The sequence below is a fragment of the Chaetodon trifascialis genome, chromosome 17, assembly GCF_039877785.1.
Source record: "Chaetodon trifascialis isolate fChaTrf1 chromosome 17, fChaTrf1.hap1, whole genome shotgun sequence".
NCBI classification, from domain to species: domain Eukaryota; kingdom Metazoa; phylum Chordata; class Actinopteri; order Chaetodontiformes; family Chaetodontidae; genus Chaetodon; species Chaetodon trifascialis.
The window spans coordinates 24,551,140-24,576,646 of NC_092072.1; the positions used below are offsets into that span (position 1 = coordinate 24,551,140).

At 39.8% G+C, this 25,507-nt stretch overlaps 1 protein-coding gene across 9 annotated transcripts in view; it reads right to left on the reverse strand.

Annotated features, from left to right (window-relative positions):
• Positions 1-383: 383 nt before the first annotated feature.
• Positions 384-25,507, reverse strand: part of epb41a (erythrocyte membrane protein band 4.1a) — a 129,669-nt gene continuing 104,545 nt past the window's right edge. For all 9 annotated transcript variants that reach the window (XM_070985278.1, XM_070985284.1, XM_070985281.1 and 6 more), the window contains 3 exons: positions 23,496-23,576; positions 23,101-23,220; positions 384-4,931 (listed from right to left, as the gene is read on the reverse strand). In XM_070985278.1, the coding sequence (XP_070841379.1) occupies positions 23,122-23,220; positions 23,496-23,576 (180 nt within the window). In that variant the 3' untranslated portion in view covers positions 384-4,931; positions 23,101-23,121. The remainder of the gene's footprint in view (positions 4,932-23,100; positions 23,221-23,495; positions 23,577-25,507) is intronic.

The following is a 25,507-nucleotide window of genomic DNA, read 5'->3' on the forward strand; positions in this document are numbered from 1 at the left end:
CTGATTTGCATTGCTTCCACAGGCTGCAATCATTCCACCAAGTTTAATTTTCACAACGAGCTTGGACTCCATTAATACCTGCTTGGAGGTCTAGTTTGATGTGTTGTTTGTCTTTCCAGAAGGCATCTGTCTGACAATTTGACAATAACAAAGAATAACACAAATTAATCTAAAATATTTAGAAATAGAAGGGAAATCCTCCACACACACACACACACACACACACACACACACACACACACACACACACACACACACACACACACACACACACACACACACACACAAATGATGACCTGATTCATGTTGGTACATCTTTTTAACTTAAGAAGGATCCTGCCATTTTGTGGAAAAGAAATACTAATAACTACTACTACAACTAATTAACTCTGTAGTGACATCCTGAGATCAAACTTTTTAAGCTCCACTGCCCCACTGCTGTGTTTGTTCCATTCAAAATTTGAATGTTGCGACTCATACTGAATGGTTTGTTGGTGGTTTTTTTTGGCTTTCTAAGAGCCACGAATGCATCTTATTAATGGTAACTCTTGCCAGATTTGTGATTTTTAGATTATCTGGAATTTCAGTATAAAAGTTACATTAGCTTTTGCTAATTACCACTTCTTTATTTGAGAACATTATCTACATGATCAAAAATTTTATCCTGAACAAGACAAACAGAAAAAATTAAATCATAATCAAAAATAAGAACAATATCTAGACACAGAACAAAATAAAGTACAATGTTGTGTTTATTCGTGGTGCTCTTTTATTACATGTCTTCCTATAATGGAAAAGTGAGGGTTCATAATTGAGAAAGAACTTAAAAATATCGGCTTGCTTTTTCCAAGGGGAAAAGGGAGTGCCATGAAGAAGATGATGAAACAGTGAAATAAGTACGTGTTGGAAGTACTGTACAGAATATTGGGTACAAAAAATCATTTTTGAAAATGGACAAAATATAAACTACAGATGCCATATTAAATATGTATCTGATTTGAATGTGTAGTGTGCACTAAGGATGAATTTCAACTTTGGTCAACTTTGGCCTCCTAGACTTATATACTGTTATAATATTAACAATATAATGTTTGCATCCACTATTCCAATTTTCAGGTTAAGGTAATAGTTGGAATGATGGTATGCCTGCTTCATACATTAACAAATTTGAATGGTAATGGCCTGCATAATCTTCAGCATTGTGCTGCATTTGTTATTGATCTATTGAATGCATTTTACACTGCTACATAATTACGTTCAGCTGAAACTATATTTGAGATTTAAATAAATATTACCTTTAGATAATATTGGTGACCCACATGGGTTTAACCTGGGTCTTCTTCTGTTCACTATTTGTAAAAATTATATAATGTCTGCCACTCCACATATTAATGTACATTTCTATACTAATGATTTTGTTGTATATGTTGCATGCTTATCTCTTAACTAGTTTTCAATATTTGCTTGAAGTTAAAGAGTCTTATTACACTTGTAGACAAAAGAATCTTCATGAGAACTTAATGTGACTGTTTAAATGATAGGTTAACTAACAAACCACTTCAACAATAACCTTGCAACCTCAATTTATAGAAATGGGATAAAACGTACTGGCACCACAAAAAAGAAAAGCAAAATGGAGGGTATTTCTGTTTCTGCATTGACAAAATCTATTAGTTGTAACCTTGAAAATCTTTCCATTATCACTAGCTATGCTGCGGTTTGTGCAGCCATTATGTTGACTGTACAAGCTTTGTGCTGCATGACCAGGTTATACTTACTTACATTCACTCCTATCATATAGCATTCTAAGTGAGTGAAAAAATAAACTGCAGTCAGCAGTTTCAACTAATGACATCCACACTGACAGAAAGTGTCAGTGAGTGAAAATGTGTAGTTCTGAGTTGATTCCTGAGTTTAGTTCCTGGGAGTATTTGATCAAAACTGATTATCATTTACTTTCAAAGACAAAGTTGCAAAAAAAAAACAAAAAAAACAAACAAACAAAAAAAAAAACTATAATGGATGGTGTCTATCAGGACAGTTTGTTAAAGGATAATTCAAGTTTATTACAACTTGGGTCACCATGTTGGCAATTCCTGAACACTCAACAGGATTGGGTTTCACAAACTATTCAGACATGCATCTCTAATTTTGTGTACACCTACTAGATAGTTTTTGTGATTGCAGATTGCACCATTAAAACTTCAGGAATATCATAGCTGTTAAAGACTGTAGAATTTTTAAATAGTTTGTCAGCAACCATCAATCTTATCCAGTCAAAAACTATGTAAATAGAAAGTCACTGCACCATCATAAGTTTGAACACAATTTCTACATATAAATGTTTTATAGGGCTAAAAAATACATTAAACTCAACTGAAAGTACATGCTTCAGTAATTATGTATTTTAGAGTTTGCAGAAAATATCTGATTACATCATCTTACCAATGACAGTTGATCCTTACATCAAATGGTATTGGCATAACATTTGTCATTTTATTGTATCATGCATTATTTTGTGAAATGCAATATAAAATTAAAGCAGCAAGCAGCGATGAATGGGCCCTCGCATGCCTTATGCCAGCCACGGACACATTTCTGGACACTTACTGGTTCACATGGATCTGAATTTTTATGTGTTTTGGACACTGCAGAAAGTTCAGTGTCACTTCCTTTGTCCACTATGTGGCAATAGAGAACAGCCACTAATTACACGTTATGTTCTCGTCTATCAAGTGTACACATTATAAAATTTTCATTTAAATCAAATGATATTCGTCACACAAAGCATACATCCTGTTGCCACGAGGTGGCACAATGAAGGTGATTGTGACAGTAGATGATGTCAGTCTAGGACTTAAATCAACTTTGTGAAATTTGGGCCTAATTGGTACAAGTACACTCAAGATGTGTGGTCACCATGTAAGGAGTACATCAAAGTATAAAAATGTCATTTCATGTTACCCGTAAGTGCCACTAGGAGCATAAATCAGTCTTGGCATGGAGAGATCATCAGGCAAGGACTCTTATCAAAAAAGTTTGGTAAAGCTTTGACCATGTGCAGTAGAATTACAATCCATTTCCTGTTTCATGGTGATATAGGTCAATTCTACACCTTGCCACGGCTTCGTCGTTTGACACAAAGTCAAAAGCTCCCTAACCCTGACCAAGTTCTTAGAGGCTTTTGAAGTATGACCAATATAAATGTCAAAAACTGTGTAAAATTTGTACAGTAAACTTGAAATTGCTGACTTCCTGTATGTACCTGTATATTGTTGAAATTTTGAGGGGCGCTATTGAACCATTTTGGCACGTATATGTGAAAAAAATAAATAATTCAAAATGTGATTCACTTTGGCATTGAATAATATATGCCAAAACTTGCAATGGTAAGTGCTCAGGCCCTCATAATAATAGTAATGATAAGAAGAAATAATTGCATTACAATAGGGCCTTCACTCCAGTCAGTGTTTAGACCTGAATAAGACCCAAGTTAAACTGGAATTATCCTTTATACTCAGTGGAGACATGTAAGTTCTCTTGCTTGCTGTATTTTAGGAACTGGTGAAATTCTTGAGTGTAATTAAAAACTTTAACCAGAAAGACTTTAAAATGTGTTGACGTTCAAATAATTGGAATATTGCTTTAAATCAGATTCTAATAAAATTACAAACATAAATGTTAAGACTGACATAGCAAGATCCATGTAAATCAAAGCATTTGCAGTTTAATGAGGCATCATCCTGTGCTCATCTTGTCAGTTTTTAACTGCCTCAACAACAATCAAGCAGATGGTACACTTTGATTCCAATTAACCTCATCCATGTTTGACTTCAATGTCATTTGAATTTCCTATTTCTGGATGAATACAAACTGTCCATTTGGTAGAAAAGTATAAGTGTGAAATGCATGCTGAAATACTGAATATGTTGACATAGAAATTAGTAAAATTGTATCTGATGATTGGAATGCTCTCAATACAAAATTAGGAAGAGACATACAAGTGCATTGAGTAGATATAAAAGGCAAAACACACAAAAAGAAGATGGGGTAATAAATAAATAAAGGAAAGGTAATTTCAGTACACTGCTGTCTCCTTGGTCCTGATAAAAACTCCATTCCAGTGACACAAGCACTACAAAAACAAGGAAAATTAAAACCAAAAGATGTGAATATCATTCAACAAATAATTAAGTCATAACTTTAAATAAGATGAAAGGAGTAATTGCCCCCATGGTCTGATAAAATCAATCTTTTTTATACATAAATTGAAAAAATATTTTTTCACATTAAGGGGTAAATAAAATATTTACTGTACAACAAATGACACCAAACTCATGCTCAGATTTGAGAGGCATCCTCAGTTCCCAATGTGTACAATCCCACAAAAAAATCACCCAAAATCCCTTTGTTAATGCTGTTTGGAACAAACTGTTAAAAAAACACTTGATCTCCAAGTTATTGATAACCAATTCTGATGGTAAGAAAAGCTGTAGAAAAATAAAGTACCAGTAATCTCAACATTAAAAGACCAAATGCCCTTGAATTTTTTAAAAAAATCTCCAGACAAATAGGAGATTTATAAATCCACAAATGCTAAACTTCATTTTCTCTTTTTCTCTTTAAAAAAAGATATTTTTGATCAGTCCAGTGATTGACATATTGGCAGAAAGTAGAACAAGGGGGGACTGCAAGGAATACTGGGAGGGTTCTTCGGAATGTTCTGGTGACTCCGTCTCCTTCAGGGTAAACTCCAGGTTCGTGGAGGTTAAAGGTATTAGTTCAATGTTGAACTTGTTCCTTCTGATTTGGTCTGGTGGTTCAGAGTCTCGTGCAGTTAGGTGTGATAGCTGCGGTAAAATGGTGTGATGGAGACACAAGTAAGAGGGAAGAGTGGGAGCAGCTGACAGATCTAAGATATGGTTTGAGGACTGGTAGATTGAAAGACAGATGAACAGATGGCCAGAGAAAAAACAGAAAGATATCTTTAGTGAATTTTGATAGCCAAATCTCAGTACTTCAGATGTCAACACATGAATACCCCTGCAATCAGATTTGTGAGCACAGAAGGAAAAACAACAGTAACACCCAGAGTGAAACAAAGCATTTTACCCTAGTTTGGCTAATCAAGCCATAATAAATGTTACATATAAGGATAAAGTTGATTAAGGAAATTTGATATTGAAATGACAATAGTGTAAATTATGATGATGGTTGGAGTGAATTCTTGAATTAAAACTAGGTATTTACTTCCACTTTTGTATTTCAACCACTGTCAAGATAGTCTTAATGAAACTCAGCTCTTGCATGTTATGTTTTAAAGCTATTTCTAGGGGAAGCACTGAGTTACACTGACAGCAGTTTAACAGCCAGAAAAAAAACAAACAAAAAAACAAAGCGGAAGACGACAGAAAAAGTTAATGACTGAAAGCAATACTTCTGTGAGATCATACAGTGTTTTCAGCGGAGTGGGGAATATAACATGACTCTGTTGTCACATTGATGGAATTAGAGCTGAGGAAATTACATTAGCACATTACACTGAATTTATCAGGACAACATGTAAACATGGAGTATGTGCTGAGTTTGCATTGACAGCAAACTAGAATAGGAGCAGATCAGCAAGATTAATGTTTCTTATGAAAATATTCTAAAACACACTTATAAAAACAAAGAAAATTAGTCCCATCTTTAATATAAGACTGTTCCAAATAATAATAATAATAATAATAATAATACATTTTATTTAGAAGCGCCTTTCAAAACACTCAAGGACACTTTACAGAGAGGATAAAAACACAAGCAAAAATACACAGAATAAATAAGAGCACAATAATTAAAAACAAATCAATTTAAAAACAAGCTAAAAGGAATAAGGGGCGGGTTCTCTCTACACTTGAGGTCTGCCACTAACTGAGAAGTTATGGTATCTGGAAACAAACATTTAAAAAATGTAAGGTCAAGTTGTTTTTTGGTCAATGTTTTTAAATGTTAATTCATACTGACTGACATTAACAAGAAGTAAACATTACCATCTACAGCCACAAGAGGGCGTTCTAGGCTTGTGACAACTAAATGCTGCTCCTGTACCACTGAAAAAATTAACTGAATGCTGAATGCTGAGTCTGGCGACAGCCGCACATAAGGGCAGACGGCAATTCATCTTTCTCCAGAGTTGGCGGAGATGTTCAGAAGTGACACCAAGGATGAAGAATTCAGTGGATTCAGTGATGTGGAATGAGATCGGGAGCTTGGTGAACTTGCTTACCGGTAATTTGCTTGTTGGACTTGCTGGCTTGTTGTATTAATTTTGCCTAGTCAGCCTCCCAGGTATGTTCTTTATGCTACTGTGTAGCTGAATACCTGTTAATTTGTTATGTTAACATACCAGACACCTATTCAGCCTGTTGTTCTGTGTGCTGTTGAGTAGTTGAATAACTTGCCTTTCCAGATCAAATGTGACCCACCACGAGAAAACCAGCAACAAGTTGGCCCAGCGCAACTTGAGTAAACCAAAAAATCGATTTTTTAAAAAAAAAATTAGTGATTTTCTTTTTTTTTTTTTGCAGAATATGTAAGTTAAAATCATGAAGAAGCCACAACATGTTTTAAATAACAGTATTGGGGGCCTTAAAACCATAAACTTTGTATTTTGGGGTATTGGGTTGGTTTGGGTTGTTTTAGTGGAAATTCACAGTCCTAGCAGGGGGTGTGGTGTTTCAACAGTAAATTAGCATACTGGCTTTCTTCAGCTATTCACGTGCTTCTGTTCTTTTTGCGGCCAATCAGCTGCACGTTAAAAGGGAACCACATAGCTACTTACACAGCTTCTGGTTAGGCTGACGCCGGTGATGTGGTGTCTACATGTTTGTCTTCATCGTTGTGTTCGAGTGATTTTATGTTTTCGTCCCGTGCACACAGCAATCTGCAAATTAAACCCGGAACATGCTAAGGCCCGTTTTGACACCAACCCCCAAAAGGCGCCGCAGGCAGTGCGAGGGGAGGCGGAAGAAGGGAAAGCGCAGGGGTATCTGGGCTGGGCTAGCGGCAAATCCACACAAGCCAGCTATACCATCTATCATACTCGCCAATGTACGCTCCTTGGACAACAAACTGGACTATATACACCTTCTGAGATAGACCCGGCAGACCGTGAGAGAGTGCTGTGTATCCGTTTTTACGGAAACATGGCTCAAAAACAGCATACCGGACTCCGCCATCCAGCTGGACTGGCTAATGTGCTACCGATCAGACAGAGCCCTCATTGAGGGAGGTAAGGCCTGTGGTGCTGTAGTGATTTGTAGACACTGTTCACCCCTCGTGGAGTTTATTGTCATCAAGTGCCGGCCTCTGTTAATGTCCTGTACATATAGCAGCATTGACAACGGGTAGCACGGTGGCACAAGTGGTAACACTGTCGCCTCACAGCTAGAAGGTCCCCGGTTTGAATCCCGCTGTGTGGCATGTCCTCCACCATGTCTGCAGTGCTTGCTGCTTCTGTGTGTGTTTCTGTGTGGAGTTTACATGTTCTCCCCGTGCTCACCCAGGGTTTCCTCCTTAATAACCCCCACTAAAAACATGAAAGAAGATCACCACCTGACCAATGGTGACAAAGAAGGATGGGTCCCCAGCTGTTGGCAGCCCACCGCTCCTGGTCTGCTGTGGAGGAACGACAGACCAGGATGGGTCAAACGCGGTGAAAAATAATTTCACAAAGCATGGCGTGTGTGCAGTCTTCTCTCTGTAGCATGTGTGTGCAGTTTTTAATAAAGTAAAAATCTTATCTTATCAATAAAGTTGACTTGACTTGACTTGAGAATCCCTCAGCCTCGTAGCTGAGGAGCTGGAGCATAAGATATCAATGTGCTGATCAGCCACAGGAGCTCATTCAGCAGCAGACTGATCCATCCCACTGCACCACAGAGTGACAGAATTTATTTTATTTTATTTAATATTAGAAATAAGTATCTACATTTGCTCCTTCTAACTCTTACCGTTATATTACCGTTCTTGTTTTTCATTTTTATTCAGGGGCTTTTTGTAACAAAAGAATTTCCATTTGATAACTGTTGTTCAAAATACTACAATAGTTTGAACTAGACAATTTCCCCCTGGGAAATTATGAAAGGGCCACGGGGGCTACTGCCGGTGCACGTTATAAGAGATGCCAATGCTAAGCTAACATTAGCATGTCAAATAAAACATTAAAAACATCTGAACCACCATTAGAATGCCTTTAACAATCATTTTAGCCAAGGTTAGCATGTTAGCATTAGCATGCTAGGCTAACATTAGCATGTCAAATAACACATTAAAAACATCTGAACCATCATTAGAATGCCTTTAACAATCATTTTAGCCAAGGTTAGCATGTTAGCATTAGCATGCTAACATTACCATGTCAAATAACACATTAAAAACATCTGAACCATCATCAGAACGCATTGTAGAATCATTTTAACATAGGTTAGCATATTAGCATTAGCATATTAGCATTGTGGCTAATGCTAACAGGCCAACATCACTCATTACCTCACTAACTAACACTAACTTTTCCATCCGCACGCTCTCATGTCCTACCACGGCGTGTTACTAACTTAGCTCCTTCCCCGGAGTCTCTGTGCTTTGTCGTCTTGCAGGTTCCCATGGACAGTGGCTGAATCTGGATTGTGGATTTCAGCTGCATCTCCTGCCTTGGCCCTGCCTGACATCCACTGAAACTGCTACTGCTGTTATTACATCCACTGTCACTGTTACTGTGACTGCATGTCTGTCTCTGTCTCTCTCTGTCTCTCTCTCTCTCTCTCTGACTGCTTTTCTGTCTGTCTGTCTGTCTGTCTGTCTGTCTGTCTGTCTGTCTGTCTGTCTGTCTGTCTGTCTGTCTCACTCTCCCTCTCTTGCTCTTCCTCTCTCACCCAACCGGTCGAGGCAGATGGCCGCCCACCCAGAGTCTGGTTCTGCTCGAGGTTTCTGCCTGTTAAAAGGAAGTTTTTCCTCGCCACTGTCGCCAAGTGCTTGCTCATGGGGGAATTGTTGGTTTCTTTGTAGATAAAAGAGCTTGGTCTGTACCAGCTCTATATGGAAAGTGTCCTGAGACAACTTCTGTTGTGATTTGGCGCTATACAAATAAAATTGAATTGAATTGAATTGAAAATTGAACTAACATTTACAACTCACCAGTAATAGGCAGTAATAGGCTGGGCTGTGGCTCATTGTCAAGCCACTGCATAGCTGCAGCTGAAACTATATATCGTCGCTGTCCGATAAAAAGCACGTATCTCCAAAACTCGTTTTTTTCAGGAGCATGAAAAAAGTGTTTTACTCGTCAATTAACTTACAAATTAAACCCAAAACACAGTAATTAGACACACTTAGGACTCGAAATGAAAACCTATAGTTACACGGTGATTAGCAACCCATTTAGTATTTTGTTGTGAGTGACATTGGACATACGTGTTTTTTAAATAATGCGTTCCAATGATGTCCGGTCATTTACGAGCCTCGAGTCTCCCGTTCATGTCCCACTAAACCCGTAAACTATTGATAGCAGGCTATCCTACATTTCCACATAGCACATTACCGTAATCTAAGATTTTTTTGGTATTTTGTGTTGAAATCAGATTAGTCCATATAGGCGAAGAGTCATCTAATATTGTATTAACGCACATGCATCAGTCTGACTCGGTTCAAGGAAATCACAGAGTTTATCGTCTATCGCTTCGCTGCTGCTGACCCTCCTCTCTGCCTCAATTGCTCTACTGTATTTTACTTTTGCTATTGCACATAGCTCCTCTAATGTGAGAGACATGTCTAGCCTGAAAAGGAGAAAACAGTGCACATAACAGACACATCAGACGTCAATGAATACATCTCGGTCAGTAATCTAACGTAAACAACACTGTCATGGTTATAAAAAGTTTTTGAACAGCATTGCTCGATGCAAGGACAACATTAGCCTAGCGTTAGATGCTATAATAAGTCTGCCAAGTACTGACGGTATACAGTCTGTGTTTAGGGACATGACAAATCATCTGATATACAGGCAACACCAGAGGCGGGAGATACGCGCATTGATGGACACTTCTGACACCCAATGGAGATACGTGTTAAATATATGATGTAATAAAACGTCTTTCCATTGGTCACTTGGATCCCCAAAGCTACCTGTTGCTGGGGGAGAATGTGAATATTCCTTAGCCAATGGAAAGTCAGAATCATTAAAAGTGGAGATACGTGTTTTTTATCGGACAGCGACGATATGTGTGTGTATGTGGGAGAGGAGTGCTCAGAGAAGTACTGAGGCTCAGTGGTTGCCATGGAAACTTGAGGTGGTGATCAATGATGTCACCCACTCAGACACAGGTGCAGACACACATGCATTGCATTGGAGGCAATGAGGAGCAGAGACAGAAACATCTGAATTTAGCCTCTGCGCACCTCTTGAACAAACGCTTCTCACACGAAGACCGAAAGTCCTATTGCCAAATTTTCTTCACCATCAGAGCTACAAGGCTTTACTGTACACGCTGATCACTTTCTTTTTTTGCTGGGGTCAAAAAGCGTATTTTAGAACGAGTTTAAAAAATGGCTGACTTCTGTCTCTCCTGTTTTTGATTTGTATTGGACCTTATGGGCCAGGTCAGAGGCGCTCTCCTCGCTCAGAGGCTGAGAACTCAAAATCGTGAGTCCTATCGCTTAGCCAGGCACATCGTGAGAATCAGAACAAGCGGCACTACAAGTCTGGAAAATTTCAAACGTGTAGAGTGAAATTTGTGTTTTGGAGGAGCGTGGAAAGAAAAAAAATCAGACACTTTTCAGAGCGTCTCTCCACTCTGGCAGTTAATCCCCTCCACTCTAGCGCGAACATTCCGTGCAATACACACCCATTGAAATCTCCAGCGGTTGCCATGGTGACGAATTTTGCCGAGAAAAATAATAGCATGCCGATCCCGATTGAGCCGCACGTTTTGATATATAATTCGCCTGGGTGCTCTCAAAACTCTAGGACTAGTAGCGAATCGAAATTTGACACGGAAGAGGAAGAATATGAAGAAAAAACACGCAGAATAACAATAGGGCTCGGGGCTTCGCTATTAGCTGCCCTACAGCTATGAAATGAAATAGCTATGAAATAGCTGTAGGGGGCAATAGGCCTCGGGCGATTGCGAGAATCTTTCAGGCGAGAATCTTTCAGGCTGGTTTTCTATGCCTACATTCAAATGGCCACATCTTCCTGAAATATTTTCAGATTTCCATGTGTTAGACATCATTGGAAAGCTTAAACACTATACTTTCAGAATCTGTGAATAACTCAAAATGCAAAACTTTTTTTCCTCTTCATGATGCAATTTTGACTGATGCGACTTATACTCCGGAGAGAGAAAATACAGTAATAAACATTGCTGTCCCAGAGCAGTGGAGTATAGAGGACTTCAATTCTGATTTAAAAAAAAAAAAAAAAACTGAGCCACATTCCTTGTATGTGTACACATCCATGGCCAAAAAAGCTTGGCCAAAAATTCTGATTCTGAGAAAAGATGTGATGGTTATAGTGGGGAGATGAAGCTGTTCGCCAGGATTTAGCTAAGTAATTACACTGTCTGTGTGCAAACTGTATTCTGGTAAAAAATTATTTTAATAAATTTCACCAGCCTGTGCTTACTTTACAGAAGCTCTGGCTTACTAACTGAGTTTGTTCTGCAAAACAAATTGGAATCTCAATACAGAGTATATGCAGAGCAAGAATCCTTTTATCATTGGACTGTTCTTGGATAAATGTGGACTTGGAACCGCAACTGACATATGACATTACACAAGTCCACAAGAACAGACCTAAGAAGAAAGAAAAACTGATATTAAGACACAGCTGGCTACCATGTCAAGGTGACCAGTCTACTCAGTGACATTGACGCGAGATCCTACCAGCAGAAGAAACTAATCAACTGCTTACAGTTACTGGAAAAGGACAAAGCCATTGACCGACCACTGTTTTACCGTCTTTTACCCCGGGACAGCCACTCCTTGCGTTTATGGACTCCCCAAGGTACAAAAGGAAGGTGCCGCACTCAGACCCATCATCAGCAACATCAACTCATTTTCCTACATCGGGCCTATTCGACTAGTTGTCTGTCTCTGTCAAGGTCACATTCAAAACAAGCAAATAAATAAAAAACAAATCCAACAAATTGAGTGGGTTTTTCATTGTTGCTATGTCATTAGGCCTCACTGAAGCACATCTGAGCATGTCTGAATCTCAGGATGTACCGGACCTCTTCGAGAGGTAAAATGGAACAACTACTACAACACTTGAAACACTTTGTTACCTCAAAGGGATTGAAGGAAGTTTCCCTGACTGTGAGATGATGCTCAGGACTTTTCCAGTAACGGTGGCATTGGGCGGGCGAAGCTTTTCAAAGTTGAAACTAATTAAAAACTATTTGCGCACCTCCACGTCAGGACAGACTGTGTGGGCTTGCCCTGCTATCAATTAAAAAAAGACATTGAAAAAGACATTGCATCCAAGCTGGATTATAAAGATCTTATTGCTGATTTCGTGGCCAAGAAGGCAAGGAAAATGACTCTGACATGATCAGTTTCTGCACAATTTATGCATGATGAGTCTTATTTGTTGGAGTTACTGTACAGTAAATATGTTGTGTATAGTTGTAATGAACATGAATGTATATTATGAATGAAAAGTGTCCTGACCTAGTTCTTTCAAATGTCAAGATGCCAAAATAAAGTGACTTAGCTGACTTGACGTAAAGCCATGCATTACACAGTTAATTTTCCCTACTTTGAAATAAATAGCAAAAAGTCATAGCTGAGACTATGTGTATGATTATGCTGTATTATTCTACTTGATAAAAATGCATTGCAGTGACATTATGCGTGCAGTAGAACTAGAAGAGCTGTGTCTGTGTGACTGTTATTCATGCGCAATTGCGCATCCATGTCAAAGAGCAGGGCCTCGCATTTCAAGTTCGCACAGTTCAACAACAGTTCCGATCCGTCACGTTATACTACACACCTCCGTGCCAGACAGGCATGCGCTGTGATTGGTTGCTAAACTTGCTCTGCACTTGCACTCAGCTCGCGCATGAGAGGTGAAGAGGTCAGAGTCAGCTAAGCTAACACCGCTTTACGACATGTCGCTCTCAAAACCCAAAAAAATGAAAAATTGATTTGGAAAACCTCCAGTTCCAGAGTGAATGGATGGACAAATATTTATTTGTTTTGCCTGCCATGACAAGTAATAAACTGGTGTGTTTATTGTACAACAAATGCATATCTGTAATGAAAGAATACAACGTGAAGAGACACTACAAGTCAAATCACAGCTCGTTTTCTGCCAGTTTTCAAGAGGGCTCGGAGGAACGGAGAGGCAAAGTACAGCGTTTGCTAGCATCTTTTCAACAGTGTCAAGCTGCCTTCGGTCGTTTTTGCACGGAACAAGAGAGGGCTATGATAGCATCCCTTCGTGTAGTCTGGACACTCACCAGACAGAAGAGGCCTTTTACTGAGGCGGAGATGTCATTGCTGTCATTGATGAAGTGGTCACTGATGAAAAAGTAAGGGACAGCGTCACCTCATCCATTAAAAAAGTGCCTCTCTTGGACACATCAACTCTTAGCAGGGTGGAATTACTCACAAAGGATGTCTCAAGGAAGATTTTGGAAAACCTGAAAAAAGCCGATGTTATGTCTATTGCTGTGGATTAATCAACTGACTGTACTGACATGGCTTAGCTATGCATCTATGTCAGATTTCACGACGGAGTGCGCTTTAGAGAAGAATTTTTGGGGCTTATTCCATTGGAGAGACACACCACAGGTGAGATGATGTTTCAAAAGATTGTTGCATTTTATAACGAGCATGAGCTGAATTTACAGAAAGTTTGCCTTTTGGTTCCCGATGGCGCTCCAGCCATGATCGGTAGATTACAAGGGCTGGTGGCGAGGCTGTCAACTGTAGCCTCACATATGCAGTTTTTACACTGCATCATTCATCAGTCTGTGTTGTGTGCAAAGCTGAGCGGTGATCTGAAAAACACCATGGATACCGTCACGAACATTGTGAATTTCATCCGCTCAACCTCCAGCCTACAACACCGCCTTTTCCGTATGATGCTTGCCAACATGTTTGCGGAACACACGGACTTGCTTGTTCATAACGATGTCAGGTGGCTAAGCAAGTTGGACCGTTTCTGTGAGGTCCACGAGGAGATTGTGTCTTTCCTTCGTGTCTGTAAACACAGCAAACCTCCTGGAGCGCATGCTGGATGAACAGTTCATGGCAGAAGTGTACTTTCTGTGTGACATTTTTAGACACTTGAACACTCTGAATCTTGAACTGAGAAAGGACGAGAAAAGTTTATTGCTGATTTGGTTGAGAAGCTTTGTGCTTTCAAGACAAAGCAAACAATTTTCACAGCAAACCTGCAACTGCAACAGGATTGCTGCACTTTCCACGACTGTGTGCATTCATGAACACAGCACCCGAGGCAGGGATAACATCCATCATGACAGATTTCATGACAAAACTGACTGAAAACTTTACGGAGAGATTCCAAGGGTTCAACATTCCCATTGAAGTATTGCACTTTGCTCTTGACCCCTTTTCTATCAAACCTGAAGCAGACTTCTGTGCAAAAGCAAAAGAGGTAATGTCTTCTATTGATGAGAGCATCTTTCAAGTGGTTCATATGCAATCCTCCTTTGCTTGAAAACAGCACTTGCAGTCTGAGGGTGCAGAGAACTTTTGGTGAGAGAGAGAACTATTGGCTAACCATGTTAACCAATATCATTACCCCACAACAAGGAAAGTGTCCTTGCTAATACTGACAATGTTTGGGACAGAGGTGAATTTGGTTTTATATTCAACATTCGCTTGTTTTTTCTGTTTCTAACTTTAATAGCGTCATGAAAACCGCACCAATTCCATCCAGGTTGGTATTATTTTGTAGACATAACTAAGCCAGACATTTCACAGGTCTCATCAACTCACCAACCTCAGTGGTTGTGGCGAAAACTCAAACGAACGATGCTGAATATCCTTCCGAGTACTGTGCGGCAACCGGAGTGCTTAGGGACTGTCGTAAAATTGTAATCTCTGATTTTTCACAATCAAAAAAATAATGACAACAACACACAAATACTGAAATTTTGAAATAGCTCACTGGAATTTCAACCTATCAACACCAAATTACGTCTAATCTGTTTTTATGCTCTTCATAGAGCTTTCACAAACATTATCCCACCATCTTCGAGAAATACATTTTAAAAAATTCCCAGAAACAATTAGTGTTCAGTGAGCAATACACTGAAAAAAATTATTTTGTGGTGTAGTAATATTTATTAGGTTAACTGTCACAGTTTTTACTTTCTAATTGTAAGTATCAGTGAGAACCAGAATTATTCAAGTAAAAACTACATATGTCATTCATATGATAAATAAACTGTGTGAGAACAGTAAGTTTTACTATGTATTTTCACATAATATTCAAAGGTTTCATAGCCATTGCACATGAACCTAGAAATACCAAGTAAGTTTTACTAGTGTTGCGTATTTTGAATTCGCGCATGTGCCTTGTGATGCGCATAAAGGACGCATGCGCTTCGTTGCCCGCCAAAATACAAGAAGACGACAACGGCAGTCAGGTTCAAAGGAGGAAGGAGCGACTAAATCATCTTGAAGGTAAGTCATTCAGGGTTTTTCTTGTATATGTAACGGATTGCGGTAATTTGAATACTGTACCAGTCGCGCAATTTAGCGCATTTAGTATTTATGAGCGGCCCAGCGCGAGTTGCGTGACGTGTCCATATACCGGTGTTTGTGTGTGTGTACGTCCGCCCACACGGGAGAGAGATAGCAGGAGGAGGGGCTGCTAGCTAACCAGCTAACGTCTTTTTATATATCCGTTTTATATCTTTAGATCTGAAGTCTCATTGTTCCCTATTCTGATTCCGTTTACACTGTTTAAATTTTGATTCTGTATCATTACAGCTGTCTCTCAATGATGTGTCCTCTCAGCAACTACAGCAAGCTGTGTCACAAGCAAAGCCAACTGGCTATTCAGTTAAAAAAAAAACATTGTGTAGTGCTTTGCACTTCTTAAGTTGTAAGAGGTTTACCATCATCACAGAATATATATTTTGCATTTTGAAGTTATACGTTCGCATAAAATGTGATATATACAAAAGCTGAAAGGACAATCTGATGTTATATCTATTCTAGTGATAGGAACATAGCCCAAGAAATGCTGCTTCTCCATTATCCCTGGCATTAAAGTAACTTTGAGTATGATGCATTATTGATTGGATTTCTTTGTATTTTACAGCCTCCACCAGGAAAGTCCTCCTGCTCTTCAGGCTACGTATGCAAACAGTTCCTGAACTTATCCTTGTGCCTTTAACAAGCTACCTCAGACCCATTTTAACCACCCTAAGGTGAAATTTCTGTCATCATCTACTCGCCTCAATACTGATAGAAGGACTGAAGTTTTGTCAACGTTCATGCTCTCCTGGGAGTTTGCCTTTTTTTCACAAAACGGCAACTGGGCTTCAAACGTCCCAAAAATACGTCATGAATCAAAAAAATGTCTCCATACTGCTCATCTGAAGTAATCCAAGTGTCCTGCAGTTCACGCATTCCTAGATGCTCTGATAAAAACATATCAGAATTGTATTTTGGCTTTGTTTGCTGTATTTGATTTGAAGCTAAGTGGAAAAAATGTCTCTCAAACTCACAGAAGAACACGGATGTTAACAAAACTTCACCAATCCTATTGACAAAGGGGTGAGTAAATAATAACAAAAATTTCATCTATAGGGTGAACTATACCTTGCTGTTGTTTTGTTATGCAAACTTGGAAAATGTTTTATTAACTCACTTAAGAAAAATAAAGGTGTTGTTTAATTAAACATTTGCCTCATTTTTTTTAAGTCATTGTTTCAATAAACAAAAACATTAAGAAGAAATTTAGGCAATTTAAACTGCAGAAAATGTTGCTTAAATATAGTCCATAAATAAACGTTAGAAAAAGTATTTAAAAATTACACTGAAAAGCCTTTGATTTTAGGTGAGATTTCTAAGTAAAACTTACAAAGAAGGAGAGAGTAAAATTCAATGACCATATTAATAATCATCAGGAAATTATCTGAGGTTTGCTAGTAAAAGAAACTTATATCATCAAGTAAAATTTACTTGATGATTGCCCTCATTGAATTTACTTACAATTTCTAAGTGCAAAAACTTTCCTAGGTTTTCTCAAGTAAATTTCACTCCAAATTTTTTTCAGTGTATATATGAATGTTTCTCAATTTTATGTTGAAATAGCTTACAGAAATTTCAACCTACCAACACCAATCTACTTCTCATCTGTTTTTACGCTCTTTATAGAGCTTTCACAGCCATTATCCCCACCACCAAAACTTTTAAATATATCACAGCAACAATTACTATTCATTGAACATTATTTATGAATATTTCTCAGTTTTATTTTGAAATAGCTCTCTGAAATTTCAACCTACCAACACCAATCTACTTCTCAACTGTTTGGAAGGTCGGTACTGATCTTTCACAACAGTCTTCTCCCAGAAAAACAATTAAATATATCCCAGAAACTTTTAGCATTCATTGAACATTAATTATGAATATTTGTCGGTTTTATTTTGAAATCGCTGTCTGAAATTTCAACCTAGTAACACCAATCTACTTCTCATCTGTTTGGAAGGTCGGTACTGATCTTTCACAACCATCTTCTCCCGGGAAAACAATTAAATATATCCCAGAAACTATTAGTATTCATTGAATATTAATTATGAATATTTGTCGGTTTTATTTTGAAATAGCTCTCTGAAATTTCAACCTATCAATACCTACTATACCTACTATCTACTTCTCATCTGTTTGGAAGGTCGGCACTGATCTTTCACAACCATTTTCTCCCAGAAAATCATGTAAAAATATCTTACAAACAATTAGTATTAATTCAGAATTACTCATTTCATACTTAGCTATTTCAAAATAAAACCGAGAAATATTCATAAATAATGTTCAATGAATAATAACATTTTCTGGGATGTCTTTTTAATGTTTTTCTGGGAGAAAAAAACTCGCTCTGGACCAGGGTGGTGCAAATCACTATCGTATCTCTGGATGAGAAGATGGGTGACATGATGAGATGCATCTGGAGCAACAGGATGTAGAGGCCGGTCTAAGGCTTCCAACCGCCTGAGCCCACCACCCACTCTTATTAGGCCAGAGGTTGAGTCAAGGACAGGGGATAAGGTGAGTAGACGACTGGAGGGCGACACTGATTTTCCTGCAGCAAGGAGCTTGTAGTCCTCAGGAAAGGACTGTTTCTGAGCTAGCTGCAAGACTTTGGATTCAGCTTGCTGATACTGTTCAGCTGTGTGGGGGAGATGAGAGGAGGTTGCTCCCTGAAGTTCTTTGACAGTGGCATCCATGAGTTCTTGCCAGGTACTAAATCCTTTCTTGTTTGAGGCATCACCTGCAGGTGCAGTGACTGTAACTCCACAAAAGGCAGTCTTCCGGAGCTCGGCTTGATCCTCTGGTGGTTCCGGGATAGGCTGGCCAGTTGTCTGGGCCTTTCAGAAGGAAGGGGGGCCCCTGGGACCACCGGTTTGGATCCTTGAGCTCTTCTAGAGTTTTGCCTCTAGTCAAGTCATCCGCAGGATTTTGGTCTGAGTCCACATAGCGCCAGGTGCAATTCTCTGTCAGTTCCTGGATTTCCACCACTCTCGCTCCAACAAACACCTTGAAGTGGCAGGACTGGGAATGGAGCCAGGTGAGCACTGTAGTGGAGTCAGACCATAGAGTGGTAGGGGCCACACCCAAGGTAAGTTCCTTCGAGAGGAGGCTGGCTAGTTGGGCTGCTACAAGAGCTGCACACAGCTCCAGGCGTGGAATGGAATGCACGCATTTGGGGGCTACTCTGGAACGAGCAAGGAGGAATGAAAGGTAGATTTGGCCCTCCTTTGTTTCCGCCTTCAGGTAGGCTACAGCTCCATGAGCCTGTTCTGAGGCGTCTGCAAAGAAGTGCACTTCAAGAATGACAGCCTCAAGGTCAAGATCAGTGGGCATATAGGCTCATGGAAAGTTAAGGAGAGGCAAGAACTGAAGCTCATCCTCCCAGTTGGACCAGGCTTGAAGCAGCGTGGCAGGTAAGTTTGGGTCATCCCAACCTCGCTGCTTATCCCACAGTTCCCGGATGATGAGCTTTGCTCTGATGGAGAATGGTAAGAGGTAACCTAAAGGGTCATACTGGGAAGCCAGGACCTTGTAGATGTTCCTCAAGGTTGGGGCATTGTAAGACACTGGCCTGTGCTTGTAGCTCAGGGAGTCTCGCTCCCAGTTCCAACTGAGACCAAGGATGGATTCCTGGGGGTTGACCCTGTCTTGTGCCAACCACAAGTCGAGGCTCTGAGATCTAGCATCTTTGGGTAAATGAGCCAGAACACTTGGCTCATTGCAGGCCCACTGTCACAGCTCGAAACCTGCTGAGGACAGAAGATCCCTGAGGCGATTAACCAGCTGCTTAGCCTCCTCTGGAGTATGCACACTCTGGAGGCAGTTATCAATGTAGAAACAACGTTTGATAGAGAACCTCAGGATGTCGTCAGGCTGGCAATGATCGGCAACATGGCGCTGCAGCGCATAGGTAGCGCAACAGGGGCTACAGGTTGTCCCAAAAGGCAGGACTTGCCACTCAAATACCTTTGGGGGCTCATCCACCTTCAAGTCCCGCCACAGGAACCACAATAAGGGACGGTCTTCGGGAAGGAGGCGGACCTGATGAAACATCCCCTTGATGTCTCCACTTACTGCGATAGGATGCTCCCGGAATCTCAGTAAGACACCCACCAAGAAAGCCCCCAGGGTGGGGCCAGGTAATAAGTACTGATTCAGAGTTTGGCCGAGGTAATAATAAAAACAGTCTTGTATAGAACATTTCTAGGACCCAATGTGCTTAACAACAAAGAAGAGGAAAAAAAGTAAAAAAATAAAAGTAAAAGAGCTCATAAAAAGGGGGGAAAAAACTCATACGAAGTCCTTGTAGGCGATTTTAAAAATGTGGGCTTTGAGGAGCAACTTGAAGGAGGAAATGGACTTGGCCTCTCTAACGGAGGTGAGGAGATTATTCCGAGTGCAGCGCAGCTGAAGGCCCGACCTCCCGTGGTGACCAGTCTGTAGCAAGGCTGTAGAAGGGTGGTGGAGCTGGAGGAGCGAAGGGTGCATGTGGGTCGGGATACAGTGATGAGTTCTGATATGTAGGAAGGACTGGTGGAGTGGATGGCTTTGTAAGTGAGAACATGGACCTTGTAGTTAATTCGTTGGCGGATGGGGAGCCAGTGAGGGTTGAAGAGCAAAAGGGAGATATGCTCATGGGGAGAGGTGTGAGTGAGAAGCCTTGCAGCACAATTTTGGACGTACTGCAGCAGATTGATGGTCTTGTACGTCGCCCCCACAAGAAGGGCGTTGCAGTAGTCCAACCAGGAGGATATGAAAGCATGGATGAGGCGCTCTGCGGCAGGTTGTGAGAGAAAGCAGCGAATCTGAGCAATGTTCCTCAGATGGAAAAAAGAGACTTTGGTGACATGCTTGATGTGAGCCTCAAATGAGAGCTGGCTGTCAAGGTTGTAGGATGTAATTCAGTCCAATGGGTAATGAGTGTTGAGTGATGTGGACCTATCAAACCTGCAGTATTATGTATTCAGGTCATCGGCCAGTTGTTGGTTCTCAGCTGTGTGGGGGGATGGTCTCCTCTAATTGGTAATGTTTTTTCAGTTTTCTCCACACTGACGGAGGTTTGTTTGCTGAAAAGCTGTCCTCCAGCTTTTTGGTGTAGCACTTCTTAACTACTTTAATCTCCTTTGTCGGTGTGTTTCTGGCTTGTCTATACAGGACTTTGGTCCCTGCTTCTGTAGGCTTCCTCCATAGCCTGGCGAAGCTGTCTGAGTTTAGCTGAGAACCATGGTTAATTGTTGTTGTATGTGCAAAAGGGTTCATGGGCACACAGATCCTCACAAAAACTAGTGTAAGATGCCACAATGTCAGTGAATTTATCCAAATCTGTTTCAGCAGCCTTAATTAGAATCAGTCAAAGCAGGTCTGTAGTTGCAGCTCTGTATCAGTGGTCCATCTTTTCATGCGAGGGATTGAACCACCAACCTTCTGATAGGTGGATGATCACTCTTTCACCTGACCCACAGCCACCCCAAAAAATGTGCTTCAATTTTTAATTGAATCTTTAATACTAATTTGTTATTGGCCAAAACACATAAAATGATGTTACGATGGAGGATGTTCTACCGACCCAATCGACTTTCAGAATATAATTGCATTGGTCCAATGATCATTTCCAAATTTCATCTTCAATTCTCTATCACTGTATTGTCCTGAGTGTGAGAGCCTGGAGTTAAAGCTGTTATTCACACAGGGGCATGTTTGAATAGATATGATATCATGCAAATTGGAAACTACTTGTTAACAAGTCACTAAAAAAATAAACAAACAAAAAAAACCCCAGACCAGAACAGAATCCAACTTTACATTTTTCAGTGAAGTGGGCTGTATTTACATAACACTTTTCTAGTCTGACGACCACTCAAAGTCTGCATTCACCCACTCACATTCATACAATGGCGGCTGGGCAATCTGCTCATTGTGAGCTTAAACCATTCACACGCCAATGGCACAGCATCAGGAGCATATTAGGGTTCAGTATCTTGTCCAAGGATACTTTGACATGTAGACTGCCGAGGCCAGGGATCGAACCTCCAACCTTTTGAAAAGTGGACAACCACTCTACTTTCTCTTGTTTTCTTCTACTTGTCTCTTGCATTTGGAAGACTGGACAACAACATATATCATAGCAGCTAGGAAGATAATCTGCTTCATGTTAAGTGAGTGGAACATTCCACAGAAGTCACCTTTTTTTTTAAGTAATCCCAGATTTGCATGTTGCTTTTCCTTTTAATTAGAGAGTGTTGTGTAAAATTTCCACTGTAATGTTCTGGGTGCTGCGTCGCACATTGTTGGGCTGACAAGCTTCAAGTGACACACCATGCACACACAGTTCATTCCCATCCAGAGTCTGCAGTGATTGGATGTGTCTTTCCCTCTCATTCAACTGACCTCTTTTTTTTAATTAATCATTTGTGTTGTAATCTCAATAACAATATGATATTTGGTCTGTATGAAAAATGGGGATTAACTTCGGCTGGACTACCTTCCCTTGTTGTATGCAGAGTTTGCATGCTAGTTAGATTATTGCTAAAAAACACTCATCATTAATCAGGGGTTGCATGAATTTGATCAAGATGGCGAGTAGTGGTCCTGAAGATTTCCCCACACATACCAGTCTTTATTAGAAAACACTACTGGATCAGTTGTTGCAATCTTTATTTTGGGGCAATATATGAGGAAACCAATTCTTAAATTTCCTAAAGATTGCTCAATCATATTCACCAATAGTGAACATGAAACATTAATCAAATTTGTTTGTGGCCGAAAGTCAAAGTGAGAGAATTTCAATTATCTGCCCAATCACAGATCTCCATCATCCATTAATGATAATTCTAATAACTTTAGTATTTTAGCACTAGCGTTTAACTAGCTATGTGTTTGTGCCTCTTTATCAGATCCAGCTTTCTGGACATGGTATAACCAGGGCATTCAAACAATAAGAATTTTTACAACAATGATTTTCCTGGTCTGGTTGAAATTATTTAGTCTTCTCTTAATAGTTGCATGTCCTCCAACTCTTTTGAATTAGACATTTCATCCAAAATTACAAATGCCACCAAGTTCTGTCATTGACTCTTCGCTGTTATTAAACCTAGATCAAAAATAGTAGGGTGGAGTAGGGAGGTTAGGGGACACATATTCCTTTTATGAGACAATGCTGGCTTAAGATTCACTTTTCATAGTTCCAATTTTCTGAATGGTGCTATTTTCTCCTTATTCTGGACTTTAGGCCTTGGTATATTATCCTTTTACGGTAAGTAAGTTCCAGTCAGACCAGAGAATGGCTGGTTAGGGGTGGTTGACAGTGCATTCAGGTTGGACACTAACCTCCCAAAGGATCAGTCTGTCTTATTCTGGAGCGATCTCTGTTTCCTGGTGTACAACCACTTTGGTAACAGACATGTCTGGGTGCTGCTCTTTTGCCTCTTTAATGGCCTGAGCCAAAGCCTGAAGAGTGAATGAAGAACAACAGTTAGGCTTGTTAAGTAGACCATAATCAATGACCTTCATGCAGAACAAATTTGAACACAATTGGTCTAAAAGGCAAATTAAGAATACAAATAACTCCAGCTTCACCTATCAGGTACATAATGCATTTCAGGCAGGAATCTGTGGGAACATGATTAAACCACGTGCTTACTGCAGAACTTTGAGGATAACAACATTATCAACATTATCACGTTTTTTGTGCATCAGAAACTCTTCTTCCACCATTTTCTCACCTTATCATGATCAATTTCAGTGTCTCCAGTGATGACAATTCTCTTCTCAATGCGAGTCTCAGAGATCCCTCCTTTCACTGTCTACAACAGAAACATCAAACAAGCTAAAATACAAGCTAGGGAAAACATGCATAACCAAAATCCATCTATATCTGTAGAATTTTGGATGACAAAATAATCCACAATGGCAAGGAAGCCAGGCAAGACTTGTAGGTTCATCACCCTGTAAGACAAGTCTGGTGTCACTTCCTTGGAGTATACACAATGGAACATGGAGGTATGCAAGACATGCATAAACTGCATTGCATCTTATTTCAGATTTTGCAAGCGTACATGCATTTAAATAAAAACAACTAAGTAGACTGGCAGCATGTCATGATGAAACATACTGCAGAGATGAACAGTATTCCTCTGGTGGTTTTATTAAATTACACTGACAAGATTATAAGAAGAAGAAGAAGAAGAAGAAGAAGAAGAAGAAGAAGAAGAAGAAGAAGAAGAAGAAGACATCACTTTATTAATCACAACATAACATGCAGAGTTACAGGGGAAACTGCACACGCCCTGCTTAAGTGAAATTATTTTCTCCGCTTTTAGCCCATCCCCGCAAGCCCTTCCTCCGCGGCAGGCCAGGAATGGTGGGCTGCCAGCCGAGCTGATCTTCTTGCATGTTTTCAGTTGGGGTTTTTTTATGGAGGATACCCCAGGAGAGCACGGGGAGAACATGCAAACTCCAAACAGAAAGGCCCCTTTCCTCTGTAACATGCCACTTGTTACCTAACTGTGTTAGTACACAGGGTTGTAATTATGCCTTATATATCATCCAATTTTTCAGAAGTAGAAAAGCGATACTGCATAATAGCTCTGTTTATTTTTATACAGCTCCCTGTTTTTAACTGTATGCCTATGTCTATCTTCCTGCAAATTGTTCTTGGAACTGTGTGTAAATACACTGAGAGCTACGAAAACAATTCCTTGTATGTGTGCACATACGTGAATATACAATGAATGACAAACCTCATCCCTAAATTATTAATTAGTTTCTGTCTGTCCATTGATGTAAATGAACTGAAAATACCAAGATCTGTATACAGTTGTTAACATGAGAAGAGCAGTAGCAGATGATCAGATCAGATGCAATTGAGACCAATGGAACAAACAGTAGCCAGGTATACCTGATTTTAACTCCTAGTAAATGTTACAGTTTTAATAGTTGTGTTATTTAACTCCACTTATAAAATATAAGTAATTTCAACATATATTGTCAAATCATATTTTATTTAATTAAATGTAGCTCGAAAAATTAAGTTAATCAAAATTGCGCATACCATCCAGTTTTGATTTTGGACTTTGCGCATGTGCAAGCACATGCTGCCATTTTAGGATCTTGGGGCGCACGTCAGTAACTCACTCTGGAGTCTGGACACCCTGCAGGTGCACGTTGCTCTCATTATAGGCTGAATAAGTAAGTCTTTAATAATCATTGATATGTCGTAGTTTAACTTTCACCACGGTGTAAACCCTATTTACTTTTTCAAATGTTTTGATTTACAATCAAGTAGTTACAGCTATGGACCTATTTAATTAGCTAGCCACGTGTGGATGTGTTAGCTTGTTAATGCTCCTGATATTAGATTGTCCATGTGGTTAAACACAAATCAACTCGACTCCAGGCAGACTATCGGAAATGGTGAGTTAAGTTTAATTTGACTTGATCGGACTTTGACTCAGTTAAGGGACTTGAGTGGTGTGCAGGGCTCTCAAGTTTTGAACTGAGTTCAGAGTGACATTTTGGTGGCGGTGGCGGAGGTGGGGGTTTGGGTGGGAACGGGGGTCTGATCTGATAAATGACACATAAATTCGTCCAAATAAAAACATTAATTAAATTCAGCAATTCTTAGTGCAGGTGTGTGTGTGTGTGTGTGTGTGTGTGTGTGTGTGTGTGTGTGTGTGTGTGACAGAGAGAGAGAGAGAGATAATGTTTAGTGTTGTTTATTGTAGGTACGGAATAT